We start from the raw sequence: 18,511 nt of genomic DNA on the forward strand, positions 1-18,511 counted from the left end.
TGATGGAAAAAGGATTAGTTGTAGCTACTATTCGATAGATGGCGTTGACGTATCGGAGTTGAAATTGGAATGTTCCACTTTGAATTATTGCGTTGCGTGTAAAGTTGTAGCAATACGAAAAAATACATCTAAATTGTAAATGAAAGGATTTTTTTATTTAAAAATCACAGCGCAAATAAAGAATAATCTACTATTTTCTAGTTTTCACTTCATCTACAGAACAATTAAATAAAGTTAATCGAACTACTGATCTGTCTTTGAAGTAAAAATTCTAAGCGCAGGGTTGTTGCACGGCCAAGTCTTTAAAAAAATCACAAAAAAAATCCTTCGCGATATTGGAGGCGACCTTGCACCGAGATGACATCGAGATCGTACGCACGATAACACAAAATGATCGATGGGCTGTCAGGCGTGCGTGCGCGCAAACATTCGATATTCATCCTTACTCGATACAATCGAACACGAGTTTCGATACTCGAATACACCGAGTCGATATTTCGATTATTTTCGATAGTGGTGCTTGACAGATGTAAATGTCATTAGATTTTTCAAAGGCTCATTACTGGGAATCGATTTGAACTGTCAACGGTATTCTTGTACGTTTCGAAGTAGTGTTGAAATTGATGTTTGTGATGTTGTGTACATATTAGTATTGTTATTAGGCTACTATTATAGAAATAACATTAGGAATTACTTAGAAATATGTGTCGGTATTTTAGCAATGTAACCATAAGTAGTACTTAGGTAGGTACCTAACCGTAGTTTTTTTTGCTTAGTCATGTTATTTTCAATGACTGAAAAATAGAGTTATTTTCAGTGTATATAAAATTGATTGTTGAATCCCGCACTTAAAATGCTCTTGTATCTTTGGATTTTACAAACATACAAATAACATACAACGCACAATTTATTAAGTTTATGTGATTTTTATTATATTCCATACAAATTAGTTTTTGTAAGCAACAGAGTTTTACGACGTTTTCATAGCCCGTTTTACATCAAATTTAGATCTTAATTAGGTACTTTTACAATTTTAGCACGATATTCTTAATGATATTGCAATAATATGATTTATTAATACTATAAAATTTAATAAGTCCGTTTTTAGGCAATCTAGATTTATATAGATAAAGATTTAACAGATATTGAAATTAAAAATTTTACGTTTTAAAGGAAACTGCAAGATCATATCGGATGAAACTTTTGCGTATGAATAACCTTTATAAGATATACTTATATATTATTATGTATACAAACCGTGTTAATTTAAAACTTTAACCTTTAAATATTTAGAGGGTAATAATGACACGGTCTTTTAAACGCTTTTTTCTAGTAATATTGAAATAAATTTAATAGATAATAACTGGTACCTACTTTGGTAATATTTTATGTATAAGAAATTAAGTTTTATAAATGCTCAACTTTAAACAGTCAAAGAATGATGAAGGTACGTATTTATTTTGTGTCAATGCCTGTATAGTAAATTAACTATAATCAAAGGAAACTTCTATATACATTTTTATGTCTTTAAGATATCATTAGAGACCTAACCTTGTACCAGCGGTACTCTAAAGCGTCAATTAGATTTAAGTAACGCTTGAAAACCTCTCTAAATCAATAAAACTGTGTAAAACTTACAGTCACAGTGAAAAAGCATTTTCTAGGGTGACTGCAATTATAAATAATATATCTGAAAGTGACCGTAATGCCTCAATATTTTCTTAAAATTATAAAGTAAAAAAAAAACCGACTTAGGAACGTCCCGGCCATGGTATTCCCATGGTAGTTCCATGGTATTCCCATGGTGGTCAATTCCCATCAGCAGCGTCATACCTGGGTACTCACCCGGGCTGCCCAGGAACACTGAGGAGTACACCCGCCGCGCCACGTCCGGGGGGGACGACCACTCGCGACGCGATGGACACCATTTGCCTGGAAAAATAAGAAAAAATATATAAATTTTATGTAATTTATGTCCCACTGCTGGGCAAAGGTCTCCTCCCGTAATGAGAGAAGGCCAGTCCACTACGCTAACCAAAAAGAAAATAATATGATACAAATTTAAGACCGCGGGGTCAACCCGTAGGACGAAGTGATTGGGTTTTCTAATTTATATTAAAACTAGTTTCCACCCGCTACTGCGTCCGTGAACAAATTTTCCATGGTAAAAATGATCCCATGTGTTATTTTAAGTTATAAACTATCTGTGTATCAAACTTCATTTAAACCAGTCCAGTAGTTTTTTGGTGAAACAGTAACAGACTTACATCATCACAAAATTTCACAGTTATAATATTACTAGGATATTTTCAATGCTAGCCCGGAGTTTGGTAACTATATGGCAATACACTCACCCCCTATTATATGAAACTTACAAGTCATTGGTAAAACGCAAAGGTATAAAATACACCTCTGCTTACACCTTCGCATGCAGCAGGCGTGATATTAGAAAGGAATTCTGTTAGTAATACGTTTTGTAAATGTATTAATTAAGTTAGTTTAGCCTAAAAGTGATAATATCTACTTAATAAGAATGCCGTCGGAACATTTAACAATCAATGTAGGTAAAATATAAAAATCTTAGCTCACCTTTTCAATTCCAAAATTCTTATTTTGTTTTAAACCTTTCTTTTTTGATATTCGAATACTCTCTTCATTTGAACGTTTTGTTTTGTTTTTCTAATGATTCTGATTATAAATACTTTTTACAGATAGGATTGTTCGGCCGCCATTTAAATTAACGTTGTTCCTTTTTTAAAACGTCAGACACGAAAGAATCAATTTACCGTGAATGAGTAGATTAAAACAAAACGTAGGCAAAGGAAAACATCGTTCAGAAAAAAACAACACGATTCTGCCTAAAAAATATAAATATCTTATAAATGTTATATTTGTTTCTTCCCAGCTATTGTATTTTGTCTACTATAAAATAATTATTGTATACTACTACTACAAACGTTTTACGCACGTTCCAAGCAATTATATTTTTCCTAACGGTGAACAATTAAATACCGTTTATGTATACACGAATACGTATTTTTTTACAAATGACGCAAACTAATTGTGGCCACATAAATATTTATACATGATAATGTAATTTTACCATTGTATTATAATATCGAAAGCCGTCGGGTAAGACGTTATTACAACTTCTAGTCGTACATATGCGACATTTTTTCAACTGTTTTTCAAAAAATACCTACATTAAGCTCTCTTCCCGCCTATCTAATGGATTCGTCCAATTCTCCCAGGACCCCAGTGTCATTACGCAAAAAAACATACAAAAAAAGAAAAAATACTCGACTAAAAAAACACCTCTTGGGAGAACGAAGGTGTTGCCGCCCCTAGTCTTTTCTTACCCCAAAAATAAGGGGAGGCAATATCATACACCATTAGCAATTTCGCTACTTTTTTAACAGTGTCACACTGTATATTATTGTGTTCGTAATGTGGCGGGACGAGCATTGTCGAATGTAATCAACACCTAACATTTTACAGCAAATGGCGAACGGCGAACTGTTCACTTGACTGTTTTAATTGTTAAATAATACATGCGAGTGCAACACTACGGGGGTTGCCATATTTGAAAAGAACGCAGCCAACATAATTTTCTCTTTTATGTTCCTTTTTCGAAATTCGTAATTCGAACAAAAGCGCGCGCTGCGCAATGGTGCATGCATGATTGATAGCGGCGCGGTGACGCGGCCGACGCACACATACACACCAGAATAAAAACCCTTGACCTCTTCTAAACTCGAACATCCTTCACTTTCCTGCTATCCTGGTGCCTTTGTGTCATTACATACTGTCCTTGTAATGAAAATAACTACCTTATAAACTTTACGTGGTAACGTTTATAACTCATCTATAGCGGTAGACACACTAGGCAGCTTTTGAAACATCCCCCGAGATAAAATAATTCTATAACTAAGCTACAAGCATGCCCTTACACCTCTAAACCCAATTTGCGTTCAAATTTAAACTCAAAACCATAAAGCAGAATTACTTTGGGGGTAAAAAAAGCGAAAATTACCCCATAGCACAAGTTAACGCTATAAACAAATACTAAAAATCTTGTAACCGAAATAAGGCGGCACTCTAAATAAGAATTAAAGTGGAATCGCTGAGGTGCGGGTCCCTAGTCGCGAGGCATTAGCGGGGAGCCTCGCCGTGCCTCGCCGTGCCTCGCGATATCCATAATGCGAAAAATTGTAATAACCAAGCGAATATCGGGATAGGGCAGGAGGTTGCGTAATAAATATATGAAGGGGGTCCCTGTCGAGGAAATTGTCTAAATATGCCCGACTCACGTGTGACGGGAATAAAGAAAATATAAAAACGTATAAAACAACATGGCGGTTCCGCTTGGATGGCGTGAATTTTACGATGTTGCCATTTAAGTATAATTTTATAGTAGAGAATTGTTTTAAATGTCTTAGACATGATTTTAATCGAGGGTTATTTATTGCTTTGCGGCTAATCGCTTGAAAAAGTATCTATTGTTTCATTCTGAAATTACTTTTCGTCGTAAGAAGTAAGTTAACGGGACCGTATGTTCTGCCTACCTCAATAAAGAGTGGGCGTGATATTATTACGTATGTATTTTGAAAAGGGGTTACATTTTACATAAAGCAGCACGTAACCGATGATTAAAATCCAATTATAATAAAATATAAGACGTTGGAACAATGGCAGTGGTTTCGCGCCAAAACGTGGCAATTAACATTCATAATTCTCGTTTTTTATCGAATTAAAACAATTGGTGCTTCGAAAAACTGTTTTGATTCCTATCACTCGGTGTTACTGTGGTTCTCAAAGATTAACATTGTAAAATGAAGCGGAAAAAGAATAGGCCAATAAAATTTTATTGCATGTTAATAAATTGTCGAAAGTGATTATTACTTTACCATATACAAGCAACACTTACTTATGATTACACGTAAAATTGTTTCTTCGAAAACGATTCTTAAAGACAGTCAACAATTTTACATATTAAAAGACATTTTTATATAGGTAACTAACCGTACGAAATAAGACGTCAAAAAACTGTATTTTTCGATAGTAAAGTTCAAAGTATAAATTAAACAGCTTGAATGAAATAAACACAACTTTGAGAGCCAGTCGTGTGCATTTTAATAATAGTGATTGTACGAATCAAACGGCCCAATCTTTTTGGGCATCTTTCATAGTGGAGCTACAATTAATTTGAACCATGCATTTGTTTCCTAACTATACTGTGTTTTTAGCTAAATTAGAGGCCTTTTTAATTGTTATTGTTGAATGGGAAAATTGGTACACTTTGGGCTGTAAAAATATTTCGAGTTTTATACCTATTTTTAGGCTAAAATTGTAAGGATATAGATTTAAATGGGTTTTTTTTGTAGGTAAATGTATGGCTGTGAGGTTGTCGCTAGCTCTTTTCATGTAACTAAACCTCCTTTTACAAACAGGTGGTAAAATCAGTGTCAATTTAGTTTCTTAATTTGTTTGTGAAATTAAAATGATTATTCCGTTTCGTTACTGGACATAGTTTTTCTAAAGGGAGATTTTTGGACTATTCAAAATAGAACTTACTTTATTTTAGTTTTTATTTTCAAAAGTATCAAAAATTTTGAATTTCCACGGTACATTCCACAAATATTAAAAACGTATAAAAGAATAGGGTCTTAAAAATCTTCCTAAATCCCTTTTGTAGGGTCCTAACACCTGTCGAGTTACCAAGCACGCATAGCTCTGAAGATGTCGCTTCTCACAATAAATCACTCGAGTTTTTCTGTTCCGCACCTCCTTGGGTCTTATACTATCCTGGTATTCCAGCTGGCAGGGGACAGGGGTTATCGTTTTTATGTGTTTTTTTGTATGGGATATTTTGTTAGAAATGGCTTGATCGTATTTGATTCAGTTAGAAATAGCATTATTTAGATACATTTTTTTTCTATAAACTTAACCTACACAATCTACCTTCCTGTGTTAAAAGAATTCCAGAAGTAAAAAAAATTCTACGTGTTAAAACCTAACTCTGTGCCAAATTGTATTAAAATGCATTCACCAGTTTTTGCGTAAAAGAGTAACAAACATACTTCCATTCACACAAACAAAACTCAAAACAAAATTAAAAGCCTACCATATTTTCAAAACATAAAAAACCACTACTAGTTTCAAGCACTCATTTCTAAAAGGACATAAGTATAACTTCACGGTGTAAACAATACAATGTCAGCAGTACAATACGTAATGTGTAGACATGGAGCTATTTCCTAATAGTGCGTCAATGGCTCTCAATGTAACTGCTTGGAGGACTATCAATTGATCCTCTGTTGTATGTATGTATGTGTGAGAAGAATGCGGGAATTACTTGACTGCATGTTTCGAGCAGTGAAACTTTGGATAGACTTGGTTATGGAACATTTTTGAAGGGTTCGAAAGTGTTTTGACTATTTATGTAGCTCGGTGGAATTTTGAGGCAAATTTTGTCTTTTTCTTTAGGAATTGCGTAAAAGTAAATAGTAGTGACCATCTTAGTAATCTGTGTGGATGTTTGTTACGCTAAGCTGATGAACCGATTTTGATAAAAATTGGCAAATAAATAGCTGAAGACGGTGAAACAAAGGATATTAATTTTCCGACATCCACGCAAACAAAAAAAATATTTTAACACAAACAGGAAAGCATAAAAAAAATGGTGTAATAACATCACTAGACATTAAAACCGTCTAATAATCCAAAAAAATATACTATTTTTGTGAAAAACATATCTGACTGCACCCGCCCAAACGTAGGGCGGGCCGCCCAACCGCCCAGGCTCTTAACACTAACAAAATAAGTGCCATTATCGCTTGCAATTCAAGCTCTTTACTGTCTTTCCGAACTTAATACGTCAATTCGTAGACTTAGGAACGTCGTAAGAAAGCCTTCAGCTATCATTTGAGATTGCACCCTATTGCTTAAGTAGAAGGTTGTAAATCAAATGGGGGGTGTTAAGGGTCGTTGGCTTGAAGGGGGATGGTCTCTAGATCTGACTTATAACTCATCTGTAGGTAGACGGGTAGCAGATCGATAGTATACCTATTCGATGTCTGTTTGTCTAACGAGACTGTTTGCGTCGAGATATGGGCATTGGACAGTGAGAAAACTATATAAAACATTATATAATGTACTTCTCAAAGGTCAGGTGCGTAGTACTCGTAACCGGCGGTCCTGTATGACAAGATGTATGGATGTGAATGAGGCAAGGGAAGTTTGTAAGAATCGTACCAAGTGACGTGCTTTAGTATCTGCCTACCCATTTTGGAAGGCTTGATTTTATGTATATTTATTATTTAATGTAAATAGTAACTAAATAAACTAGGAAATCTGCTAAATTGTAGGTTGTCTGGAGTTTGATTCTAGATTACGTATGAAACTAATTGTATAGTCTAGAGTGTTTGTTTTGTTATGTGTTTATTATATTAAATATCTAGGTATTTCACTATTTCTAGATATCGATAAGATAGATTAACTGGCACTTTATTTAGCAGATTAGTTACCTGACACTAATTTATAAACTAGGAACCTTAGCATTTATGTCAAGTAATTATTATGCTTTGTCAATAACTATAAAATTTCAGTCAATTTTTACGAAAGTTTTGTGAATTTTATGCTAACACTTTCATCTGGAATTGCTCTATCTATTAGTGAAAACCGTATGAATATCTGCTAAGTAGTTTTTACAGTACATCGCTAACAAAGGCTTTGATTTTAAGTAACGGACACGAATTTAACATATACAATATATTTTCAAAAATAATAAAAAAATATACTCTCAATTCTGCGCCTAAGAAGGCGTGATAAAACAGGTGTTAGTTTGTATGTGTGAATGACCTCCGAAACTACCCTAACAAATGAATACAGAGTAAAAAATAAGGGTGTAACGTTAATGGTTGTTTGATAGTGACTGTACTGGGCGGTACAGTCGGCCCCGTACACGTGTAATGAGCTAGCGAAAAAATTCTGCTGACTGTACTTTTGGGGTAGAGGTTTTTTTTTGTTTATACAGTGTTATTGAGTTATATTTAAAGATGTCTCGTTGTAGGAACTAAGTATTTCTTCAATTATATATTTTTCTATCTAAATATGTACGGTATATTTGTTCCATAGCCGAAGTGAAAAAGTTTAGTTACTTTATTGAAGAATATCATTTTTTTTAACTATCGCGATTTGTACAAATTACACAAGATTTGTTAATAAGGTTTTATTTATTTATTATTAACAACTTACAACTATAACTCACAGGTATCGTAAACTTTAAAATTCTCATCGGAAATCGTTATCAAACTTATTATATCCCAGCCTGTTAATCAAATCTAGACTTACAATACCTAACCACGTTACAACTATCACAAGAACCCACTCAGCCTAAACCAAAACATCACATTTTTCTCCTTAAAACCAAAAGTACAATATTAAAAAAATAACATGTAATACCGAATATAATAAAAAAAGTAAAAATACGCTCCAATACAGAATTGTGCCTGTCACGGGGGTCGAACCGAGCCCCGTCATTTTCATAAATTTCACAACCCTACGTCCCGGACACTTAAATACAAACTTTACGACTAACATATTAAGGTTTGATTTGGTTTATTTACATTTGTTGTTTACGACCTTTCCCTTTTGGGTCGGTTCGACGGTATGTATAGAAAAATTTGATTATTCATGACAACTTGTGGAAAATGTTACAAGGTTCGACGCTCGGTTTGTGCTGTATGCTTCGCTGTGCCTGATTAGCTGTTTTGTGCTTTTAGCATCTTAAGGGTCATCTGAGGTCTAAAAATTAACCCGCTCTTCGGTACTAACTACATTCTTTTGGTCAATTTTGATATTTAAAATTTATCAAAAAAATCCGAGATTTTACTAAAGCAATACCAAATTGTTATTTAAATTATAATCTACAATATTACAGCTACTTATTTCCGAAATTTCGTCAAATTATGTCCATTGGTTTAGGCTGTAAGTCAACATTAATATTTTCGAAGACGTTTCGTAGTGACTCATTCTTATGGTATTTGATTTCGAATTGCGTTTCCAAAGATTGTTAACGTTAAATCCAGTTTATGGTTTGTTATGGGGCTTGGGAAAGTTGGTACTTACTTAGTGGTTTGTATTAGGTGTTTGAAAAAGGATAGATAGAGAATCTAACTAGGTTTGTTTTGTACCTATTTCTATAAGAACACGGTGAGACAAAATAAACGTATGGGAGTTATGGGACGTATAGAAAAGTTTCACCATTCCAAGTGTCAATATACCAGCAATTTTGTATAGTGTTAGGTGAAAAGTACTACATTCAATATTTTAGTATTTCATGTAACATTTCGAGTTTGTTTTTCCAGTAAATTCGTCACGAACAGACAGCCACTACCCTTATTAGCTGTTACCATACCATCACGCTATACAGAAGTACACGGGCGCGCCTCAATATCGATCCCAATTTACCAGGCTAGCAGGACAGGCGGGGAGTTTCCACAATGTATCGCACACGGAAGCGAAGACGCCCCGCGGCGCCTGCCACTAGCAGCCGACCGAGTGAAAAGCGCTGTATAGACTACGCTAATTAGTTTCAAGTGAAACTCTGTGTGCTCATGCGACCCTAGTAATTTCGATTCAGAGTTTAATGATCTTACTGATAGTTTATTGTTATTGGTTCGGTTCCCGGTTAAGTTATCGCTTTGTGTCACGTAAGGAGTATGAAGCTTGATTCCTTATGCGTAAAGGTTTTATGTAAATCAGAAATATTGGAGCCTGATACTATTTTTATAAGAGTTTATGAGTGGTTCGACTGGAGCTAATCTGAAAGGGAAAATAATGTAAATGGGGAAGTATGGTTATGACTTATTCTTGGTAGGTTGCTGTGGTTACTGGGTAACAGAGGGGCTGGTATTATATGACCATGTCAAACGTGAAGTGGTGTTTTGTATTGATATCATTGATATCATTTGTTGTAGATTTAGGGACACATATAATCGAGTAAACTTTAAAGTGACAAAAATATGGGACAGAACTTCGCAGATATTTAAGTTAGACAAATAAATACAAGAAAATCAGTACCAGTACAAAAAAAATGCACTTAAAAGATCTCTGATTAACGACAGTACTATTGAAACAGCGAACATCCTCTTAGCTGTGTACCGTCAAGTAGAACACAGTTTACCAACAAACACTGCATTTACACCAAGTGGCACTCGAACGCGTGCAGACACTGCGGCATCCCTCAAAACTTGCGCGGAACGAGGGCCGCGGGGGAGAGGCACCAGGGCCGGTGCGCGGGGGGGAGGGGGGAGCCCTCTGTAACTAAATTTTGAACTGTCACGTAGATTAATGATGCCAGGCGGCGCGATACGCGGTAATGTCTCACGAAGTGTGGATACGACTCGATATTTACAGCTTTTTATTGATATTTGTCATTTTTATAAAGATATATAAAGGCTCATTTTTTTAACACTTTTGATAACCTAGCTATCTATCTCTTTTGTATGAAAAACTGATCAGTACCCCTACCGCATTCTGTAAGAACTATTTTTAAAAGCAATTTTAAAATGTCTAACGCTCGCTTGTCTAAGTAGTGTTAGAAAATAGGTCTACAGAAGCTGTGAGTGGCTAAATTATATTGAATTTTAACCCTATGATACTATGGTAATAACTATAGCCATGGAAAACTTAGACCAAGAATTTTTCATCAATCCAGACACGTTACCAAACTTCGAGTTTTACAACCAAAACTCATATTACCGATCTGAGAAAGACAGCTTAGAACATCTCAACTTGTAGTTTCACACATAACCGTTTAAATAATCAAACTGAATGACCAATTACTAAGACAATATTACCTTTCTAGTAGTAAAAAGTAAAATATACCAGCATTCAACTAATTTATTATGTAGGACCTAAAATAACGCCTTGGGGGACTCCATACATCTATCTACCGTTCAAACGACCGATCAGTTATTGCAACGGTCATTCTGACTACATTAACTATAATGTCATCTGTGTTTCAACACAAAACAATAGATAATTTAACTTTTAGAACATATTACTTGACAATTAATATTTACGACAGAATTTTATATTATAGATTCAAAACTATGTAGAGAACCTTAGCATGCAAGATTTATTTAGATTTTATTCAATAAAGACAAGATGTATGGATGTGAATGAGGCAAGGGAAGTTTGTTAGGATCGTACTAAGTTGCGTTTTTTGGTCGCTGCCTAACCCTGTAGGGAAAAGGCGTGATATTGTGTATGTTTGTAATTAATAATTCTTTAAATTTCAAAAATTAAGTAGCTCTATCAAACAGGCCACTGTCAGCTGCATAAGTCTACAAGTCACTGATATTCTAAATTCTCAATTTTGTATACTTACAGCCGCAAACCTTATGTACAAGACTCTCTACTAAGTTGTTTTACTATAGTTGCCTCATCTAGTCAAATTGTGTGATTTTCTCAGTAGGTTTTTAGGTTTAGGAGCATCTCATGGCTGACTCAAACGACAATTAATTTTGAGTGATACTCAAAGTCTATCGCTACAACACATGTAAAATAACAGTGACTTAAGTTCAACTTAAAATTGAGTATCGTTTGCGCACTTGGACATGTGTATTGGTAATATATTAATTACTATAGAAAGTATTATCGTTTTCACCAGTTCTTTGGTCTCTGTCTACCCCTATGGGAATAGGGGTAGGCAGACACCAAAGAACTGGTATAGGTGCCGCCAAACAACTTGAACAATTTCGCTACATCTTAGTGAACGATTTTTAGGTCAGTTTAGGAATAAGTTTTGCGCAAAGGCGAGGGCGTTTCAGCTTCGACCACCCGACTGGTATAACAACCAACCAAGTGTCTTCTGCACTGGGTCTACATTCTGTTTACTTTCTAATACAGCAAATTATGTTCAAGTTGTTTGGCGACGTCTATACGATCTTAACAAATTTCCATTATATTCTGAACATTTTCGAAGCTTATCCATGTAAGGATATCGTTAGTGAAGCGACGCGGCGAGGGCACCGAATGGATTTCGGAAATCGATCGCTTCCAAAAATATTTACTGGGACCACGTGCGTTTTCCGTCGGTCTCTCGCACCTTTATATATGTGTATTATTTACATAGGTATATGTACTAACGTTTGTATATATTATACTACTATTTTTTCTTCCATAACTTTTAAACTCTCGCGTTGCATGTTTAATGTATAATAGAATACAGGAATTAACGCGAACACGCATTTTACTTTAAAATGCCTAACGTTTCGGCGCAGGTTGCACTCGCCGTGGTCGCAGGCTGACTCAGCCTTACATTAATTTTTTTCTTGGTTCATCAGTCGGTCAGTCAGTTTGATATTGAATGTTGTCTCTGAGATATAGCTTTCTATTTCTGAATAAAGTTTTCTGATAGTAAGGAGTACGTGTGTTGTTAGTCCTTTATGTTATAAGACTTATGATTAACCGTGTTTTGTTCTGAAGATAGAGTGGCAAAGGTTTGAAACTATAGTCGTGCCTTGAAGTACGCCAATAAAATGAATATCTATAACATTTGGCTTTGTATCTATTTCCCACAAAATATATTGTATTTTGTTACTATGTAAACATTATAACATAATAAATGTCAATAAATTACTAATTAACATAAAACTAAACGCCATATTGGCAAACTTAACCAAAAAACCATTATCGCCGACCGACAAAACGTCACACCCAATAAATTTTAAATATACCAAAACCAAATGATTTAATAACAAAATAAACAATAAATATACGAGAAAATACACCAAAAACTGACCGACCATTAAATTTATAGCGCGGCTCAACACAGAAGTCGATATCGAAATATTTAGATGAATATTCAATATTATAAATAATTCCCGACCTACAGCAAGCCAGAATAAAAAACACCTACAACAATATAAATTATGAAAAACACACCACTGACACTATGGCAGTAAACGTCACAGCGATCAGCTGATCAAATATATTGCTACTATAAAAAGTGAAAACGCAAACTACTCGCTGCGTCTCATTCACTCTTGAACGAGTATCATAAGAGAGACAAGGAAGGGAGTAGAGCGTCGACGTCGCGTAAAATGATATATTAATGTCAGCTGTGTTTAGGACCTCGTGCGTCTACAAAATAATAGATGGTAACAAATAAATTATTCGTTGAGTGCATTCGTGGAGTAAATTCTGGCGGTCATTGGCCGTGAGTAAATCAACATTTGATATATTAGTTGCGAAGGTCGCCATCTTAATGTGTCCGCGCCATTGGTTGCACTTGTCACTTTTGGCGGGATTTCGGTTTATAGGTTATGTTTACTAGTGCGAGTGTTTTGCAATTTAAATTGATTATGACAAGTTGAGGCTGGTTGTCGTTGTTATATAATAATGCTATGTACACTTTTGGGTCCAATTGTCTTAATAAGGAGACTGTTTTTGCTATTTATAGAATGTTGGGGGTTGCTAGAGTGAAATATTGTAACGATATGATTTAAGATTCAACTTTATACATAAATAAAAGGGTTTAGAAACTACTAAATCGGCATTTTCTTATTCCAAGAGGCATCTTTATTATCCTTTTGGAATTCATAAGTAGGTAGGTAAAATATACTTATTAATTCACGTATTTTAATCCCGAGCATATAAGCCATCACTCTCAAAAGTGAACCGATACGCTTAAATACTTTTGCTTGAGACTTCATGGAAAAAAACCATAATAGCTTAACTCCGAAGCAAAAAAAAATAGCTCAAAAGAAATTAAATCGCCTTATCTGTCCGAGTTCCGGCGGGCTACTAAAACAATGTTATTTATCAGCGCCATCTATTATTCGTAATTAACAACTAGTATTACAATAGATTGGAATCAATGCTATTGCTCTCGGTGTTATGTGCGGAACCATTAATCAATTTTAGGGGCCAGTAGTGCGGTTGAGAAATCGTTTAGTATTGTTATAATGTGTGTAATGGAACGTTTTTTTTTTATTTTTGGTTGCATCTTAATCTTATGCTTAGAGAGTTTCTTCTTCTTCTTAAGCTATTTGTGATTTTAAAGAAAATTCTATATTCACTAATATACGTTTAGTACTCATTTGAGTTAAGTTGTTGGTATGAAAATTAAAATAGAACATACTGTAGCAAAAACTTAAGTTATGAGTTTAAATGGAGTTTTTATATTGTCTCAAAGGAATAAAACTTATACGGAACCGTCAGCTCAAAGATATTCAGATACCAATCAAGTAGAAAGAAACAAAGCATACCATCAATTAATACTGAACCGATACCGTGAGCAAATCAACACACAGACATTGAAACAAACAAAAAAACCGGACCTCTCTGTCCTTCGCAATAAGAGCGAGGGAGACAACATATACCAATTTCACAACAGTACTCGTATTTTATGATAAATAGGAATACGTTCGCGTGTCGGATTGATATTGTGTGTATTTAATTTATTTTATGCATCAACAGAATTTTGCACTAAATGAATTCACAGTTCCCGAATGGCATTACGAGATTTTACCGTGGAATGGAACGTGATTTCTGTTTTTAAACGCACGTCGAAATGAATACGTCATTTTACTTTTTTGAATTTTGAAATTGGAATCTGATTTCTTTTTTTATGTGCGATCTGATAGGTTTTAAGTTTTAAATTGTTTTTCGTTGTAACTGACAATTATTGAGTTAAAATGTAAATATTATTTTATTGTTATTGCAATTTTGTATCTGCTTTTAGCTGACATCTGTCTCGATATACCTACTATATTTATAATGCACCTAAAGGTTGTGAAGAAACCTAGCTGAGAGTTCTTTAAGAACTTCTTGAAGGTTTGTACGTCTACTTATCTTTGGCTCAAACTCTTCTTATATCAAGAAGAGTCTTAAGTACAGCAGTGAGCCATTACTGACTAAAGTATAGGCAACTTTTAAAAATATCTTAAGCTACCCTTCCTCAAAAGAACAAAATATTAAAACCTTATATCATTTTAGTACCATGTACTACGAATTATACAACGACATCATTGTACAACGACCTCCGTGGCGCAGTGGTTTAGGTCACCACGCCAACACTACTGCGTCGGGAGGTCGTGGGTTCGATTCCCACACGGAGCAATTATTTGTGCGATCCACAAATAATTGTTTCGGGTTTGGTTGTGCTTTGTGTCCGTTGTTTGTATGTTTGTAAAAGTCCCCGCGATACAAGAGCAATTCTTAGTGCGGGAGTTGTCTTTTTGAAAAAAAAAAAAAAAAAAAAAAAAAAAAAAAATAAAAAAAATTAAGTAAAAAATTAAGCACTTATGTAAAGTTACGTGTCTCTAACTACCCGCAAGGCTACAAGGCACTATAATCATATTCCACAGCCAAAATGTTTAAGTTATTTTTCCATATTCAAATATTCATCATTCATTGATTGGTTCATAACCTATGACGTCACCTTGACTTGCCAAACAAAAAAATACAGCATTCCACATCCTTGCTAAACAATTTTGCACCTAAATCTAATTACAACAAAGCACATTTTAGATTACACGCACAATTTTACGATTTGAAAACGTCGTAAATCCGAAAACGCGGTGCGTTGTAAAATGTGGCGTAATGACAAAGTTTTATGGTTGATTTTCGAATGTTTATTACAAATGAGAGTTTCGAACGCCTATAAATTAGCTTGCTTTAATGACCTAATCAAATTTTACGAGGCGCGGCGAATCCCGCGGACTCCTAGTGTTGCCACAATTGACTTATTGTATGAAAAAAAAGCGCGCGAACAGTAATTATTTTTGGTATTTTATGAAGATTGGAATTTGAGTTAGAGTCTTTTTAGTTTGTGTTACGTGATTTATGACGCCTTCCGACTACTCACCCATCGCATCTGAAACAAAGAGAAAACATCTGTTAATGTGTGTTATTGAGTATTATTATTGTTATTAAATACATTTAAAACCTATATTATAATTGTTATTACACAAAGCTACAATTTCCATAAGATATTTTCTATTGAAAATTTAATATAAATATAAAATCTACGACAATAAATTGTTTATCCCTTCACAAAACCTAAAATAATAACACCCAGGAATCAAATCCGAGACCTCTAAATCACCAAACAACAGTATTACCTTATCAAGTGTGCATAAAAATAAAACCTCCTTGAATTGACAGATGACCTGTCAAAATGTCAAAATGTGTCACTCGTCAAACATGTAGCCGATAAGAGATAACAACGCCTTATGATAACACTATCAGTAAGATTTTGGGGCCAGATAATATTTATCTGCAAGATTAATCCGAAATAAAGTGGTGGGGAAATACGGAATTACCTTCAGTTAAAACCCTAATAATATTAAGAAAGTTTGTGAGTTTGTTTGTTACTTTTTCACTCAAAAACTGTAGAACAGATTTTGATAGAACTTTTCAGTAATATAGCTTAAGCATGTAAATAACAGATAGGCTAAGGCTCTTTAGTGAATGCCCAATAGCACTTCGCCTGACCTGGAAATCGAACCTTAGACCTCATGATCAACAGTCGAATATACTACGGACAGCGCCATAGAGGCAATCTTACATACAGTCCTTTATAATAAATCAAAGACAAAACAAAATTTCCAATTTTTTATTCAAACAACTTAACACAATATTGTTTTAAATCTATTAACCGATTAGAAACGTCTACAACTACCATCTATTCATAATAGACATTTATATTTTTTAATAAAATTATCCTCTCGTAAAACCAACAGCCATTACGAAGGCATCCACAATCCGGATTCGAACCTGTGACTCACGATTACCGACATACCTAGTACCCAGCTGATCGGTGAGCTTAACTAATTAAAAAAAGCTGTTTTTCTGTGAACGTTCGCCCTTAAAGCTGTTTACATTCCTCGTGGGGTGGGTTGCACCTTATATAGTTAACTAACTAATAGTTAAAAGTTAACTTTAGATTAGTCATGACTATGGGCAGCTGGCTGTTGCAAAAAGCAAGTAAATGAAGGTAAAATGTATACTTGTTAATCTCAGAAATATTGAAAATCGCTTAAATTTTACTTTGCGTATATGTACGCAAATTCTCCTATAAGACAAAGATTAAGACTCCTTTGATGACATCTCTTGTATTTTGTATTACGCTTGCTGCATAGTGGTTTATGCATCTTTAACCCCAAAAAAGTATTTATTTGGTTACAAAACTTAGAAGCAACAAAGCCATATAAAGTTTTAAAAGGTATTCAAAAGTATTTATTTTATATTTATTAACTACAAAACTAGGAAGAAGTAACAAAATTGAACGCTTCTTAAATTTAAGGGACATTTCATATAACTCTACTTTCACGGTGTAAATACAAAAGTTATTAACTAAAGTTTAACATGTAGTTAGTTGTACGTTCGGTGACGGCGCGCGGTGCGACCGGCCGGTCCCGACGTGGCCCTACTTGGAAATGTACGTACAATTCCACTTACTCTATAAGTGTGGGCTTACATGAAACTGAAACGGGAATTCTCCTTTAAAATTGTATTTTAATACTATTGAATAAGTTTAAGCGCTCATTGCCAGTTGTGCTCACCGGTCGTTAAATGATCTGTGGGTTAAGCAACCGTTGGCGAGGTCATTCTATAGATGGGTGACCGCATCTTAGTATTTGAACTGAGCGTCTCTGTGCTTCGGAAAGCACGTAAAAAGTCGGTTCCGGTTGTTGTCGATTAAGATAACAGTCGTTAAGCCACGTCAAAGACCTTTCAGGCGGCTTGAACAACTTTGACACTAGGTTGAACACTAACCATACGATAAAGAAGCAGTTACAAACGAATTGTGAACATCCTCCTTTTTTCAAGTCGGTTGAATACTTATTTGAAAGATTGTAAGTAAAATGTGTGTATGTGTACTGAACTTAATATATCCCGCAAGTGTACTCGGAATTGTTGCTATAATTCCTCTTATTCGCTTAGTTTAGGCTTACATGTTTAAAATACATCTATTTTTATACTAAGTCTTGCCTGCGACTCCGTCTAGTATAGTTATATGACTTACTAGCCATTTCCCGCGCGTGGTTTGTGACTTTAGACAGAATTTAATACAAACTTTCATCCCCTAATATATCCCCTTGGAGGCAGAATTGATCAAAATCCTTTCTTAGCGGATGCCTACGTCATAACATCTACCTGCATGCCAAATTTCAGCTCGATCCGTCCAGTGGTTTGGGCTGTGCGTTAATAGATCACTATGTCAGTCAGTAACCTTTGAGTTATATGTATTTAGAAGATTAACCATATAGTTCCCGATCTTCTTATGTCATTTTTCGGGACTTAAACTATCTTTGTACCACACCAATGACCACCGTTTGTTCTAATAGTGAAGGAAATCATCGCAATTAAATCTAATGCAAGTCGAAATTTGTCAAAATTCGTTAAGCCGTTTTCGAGTAACAAACACACAAACGCTCTTACGTTTTGTTGATTTATAGGATTAAAGAGAATGGGATTTGTACAGGTAAATATA

The 18,511-nt window shown here is 34.7% G+C and overlaps 1 protein-coding gene across 5 annotated transcripts in view; it reads right to left on the minus strand.

The window, feature by feature from the left end:
* The window catches only part of hth (Meis homeobox homothorax), a 290,065-nt gene that overhangs the window by 118,303 nt on the left and 153,251 nt on the right, over positions 1-18,511 (minus strand). For 2 of the 5 annotated variants that reach the window (XM_076126854.1, XM_076126856.1), the window contains exons 8-9: positions 15,881-15,889; positions 1,846-1,932 (exon numbers count right to left, since the gene is read on the minus strand). In XM_076126854.1, coding sequence (XP_075982969.1) covers positions 1,846-1,932; positions 15,881-15,889 — 96 coding nt within the window. Of the gene's footprint in view, positions 1-1,833; positions 1,933-15,880; positions 15,890-18,511 lie in introns of all 5 variants that reach the window. The other 3 variants (XM_076126852.1, XM_076126855.1, XM_076126853.1) reach the window with 2 other exon arrangements.

Source organism: Anticarsia gemmatalis, chromosome 19, assembly GCF_050436995.1.
Source record: "Anticarsia gemmatalis isolate Benzon Research Colony breed Stoneville strain chromosome 19, ilAntGemm2 primary, whole genome shotgun sequence".
In the NCBI taxonomy this organism is placed as follows: domain Eukaryota; kingdom Metazoa; phylum Arthropoda; class Insecta; order Lepidoptera; family Erebidae; genus Anticarsia; species Anticarsia gemmatalis.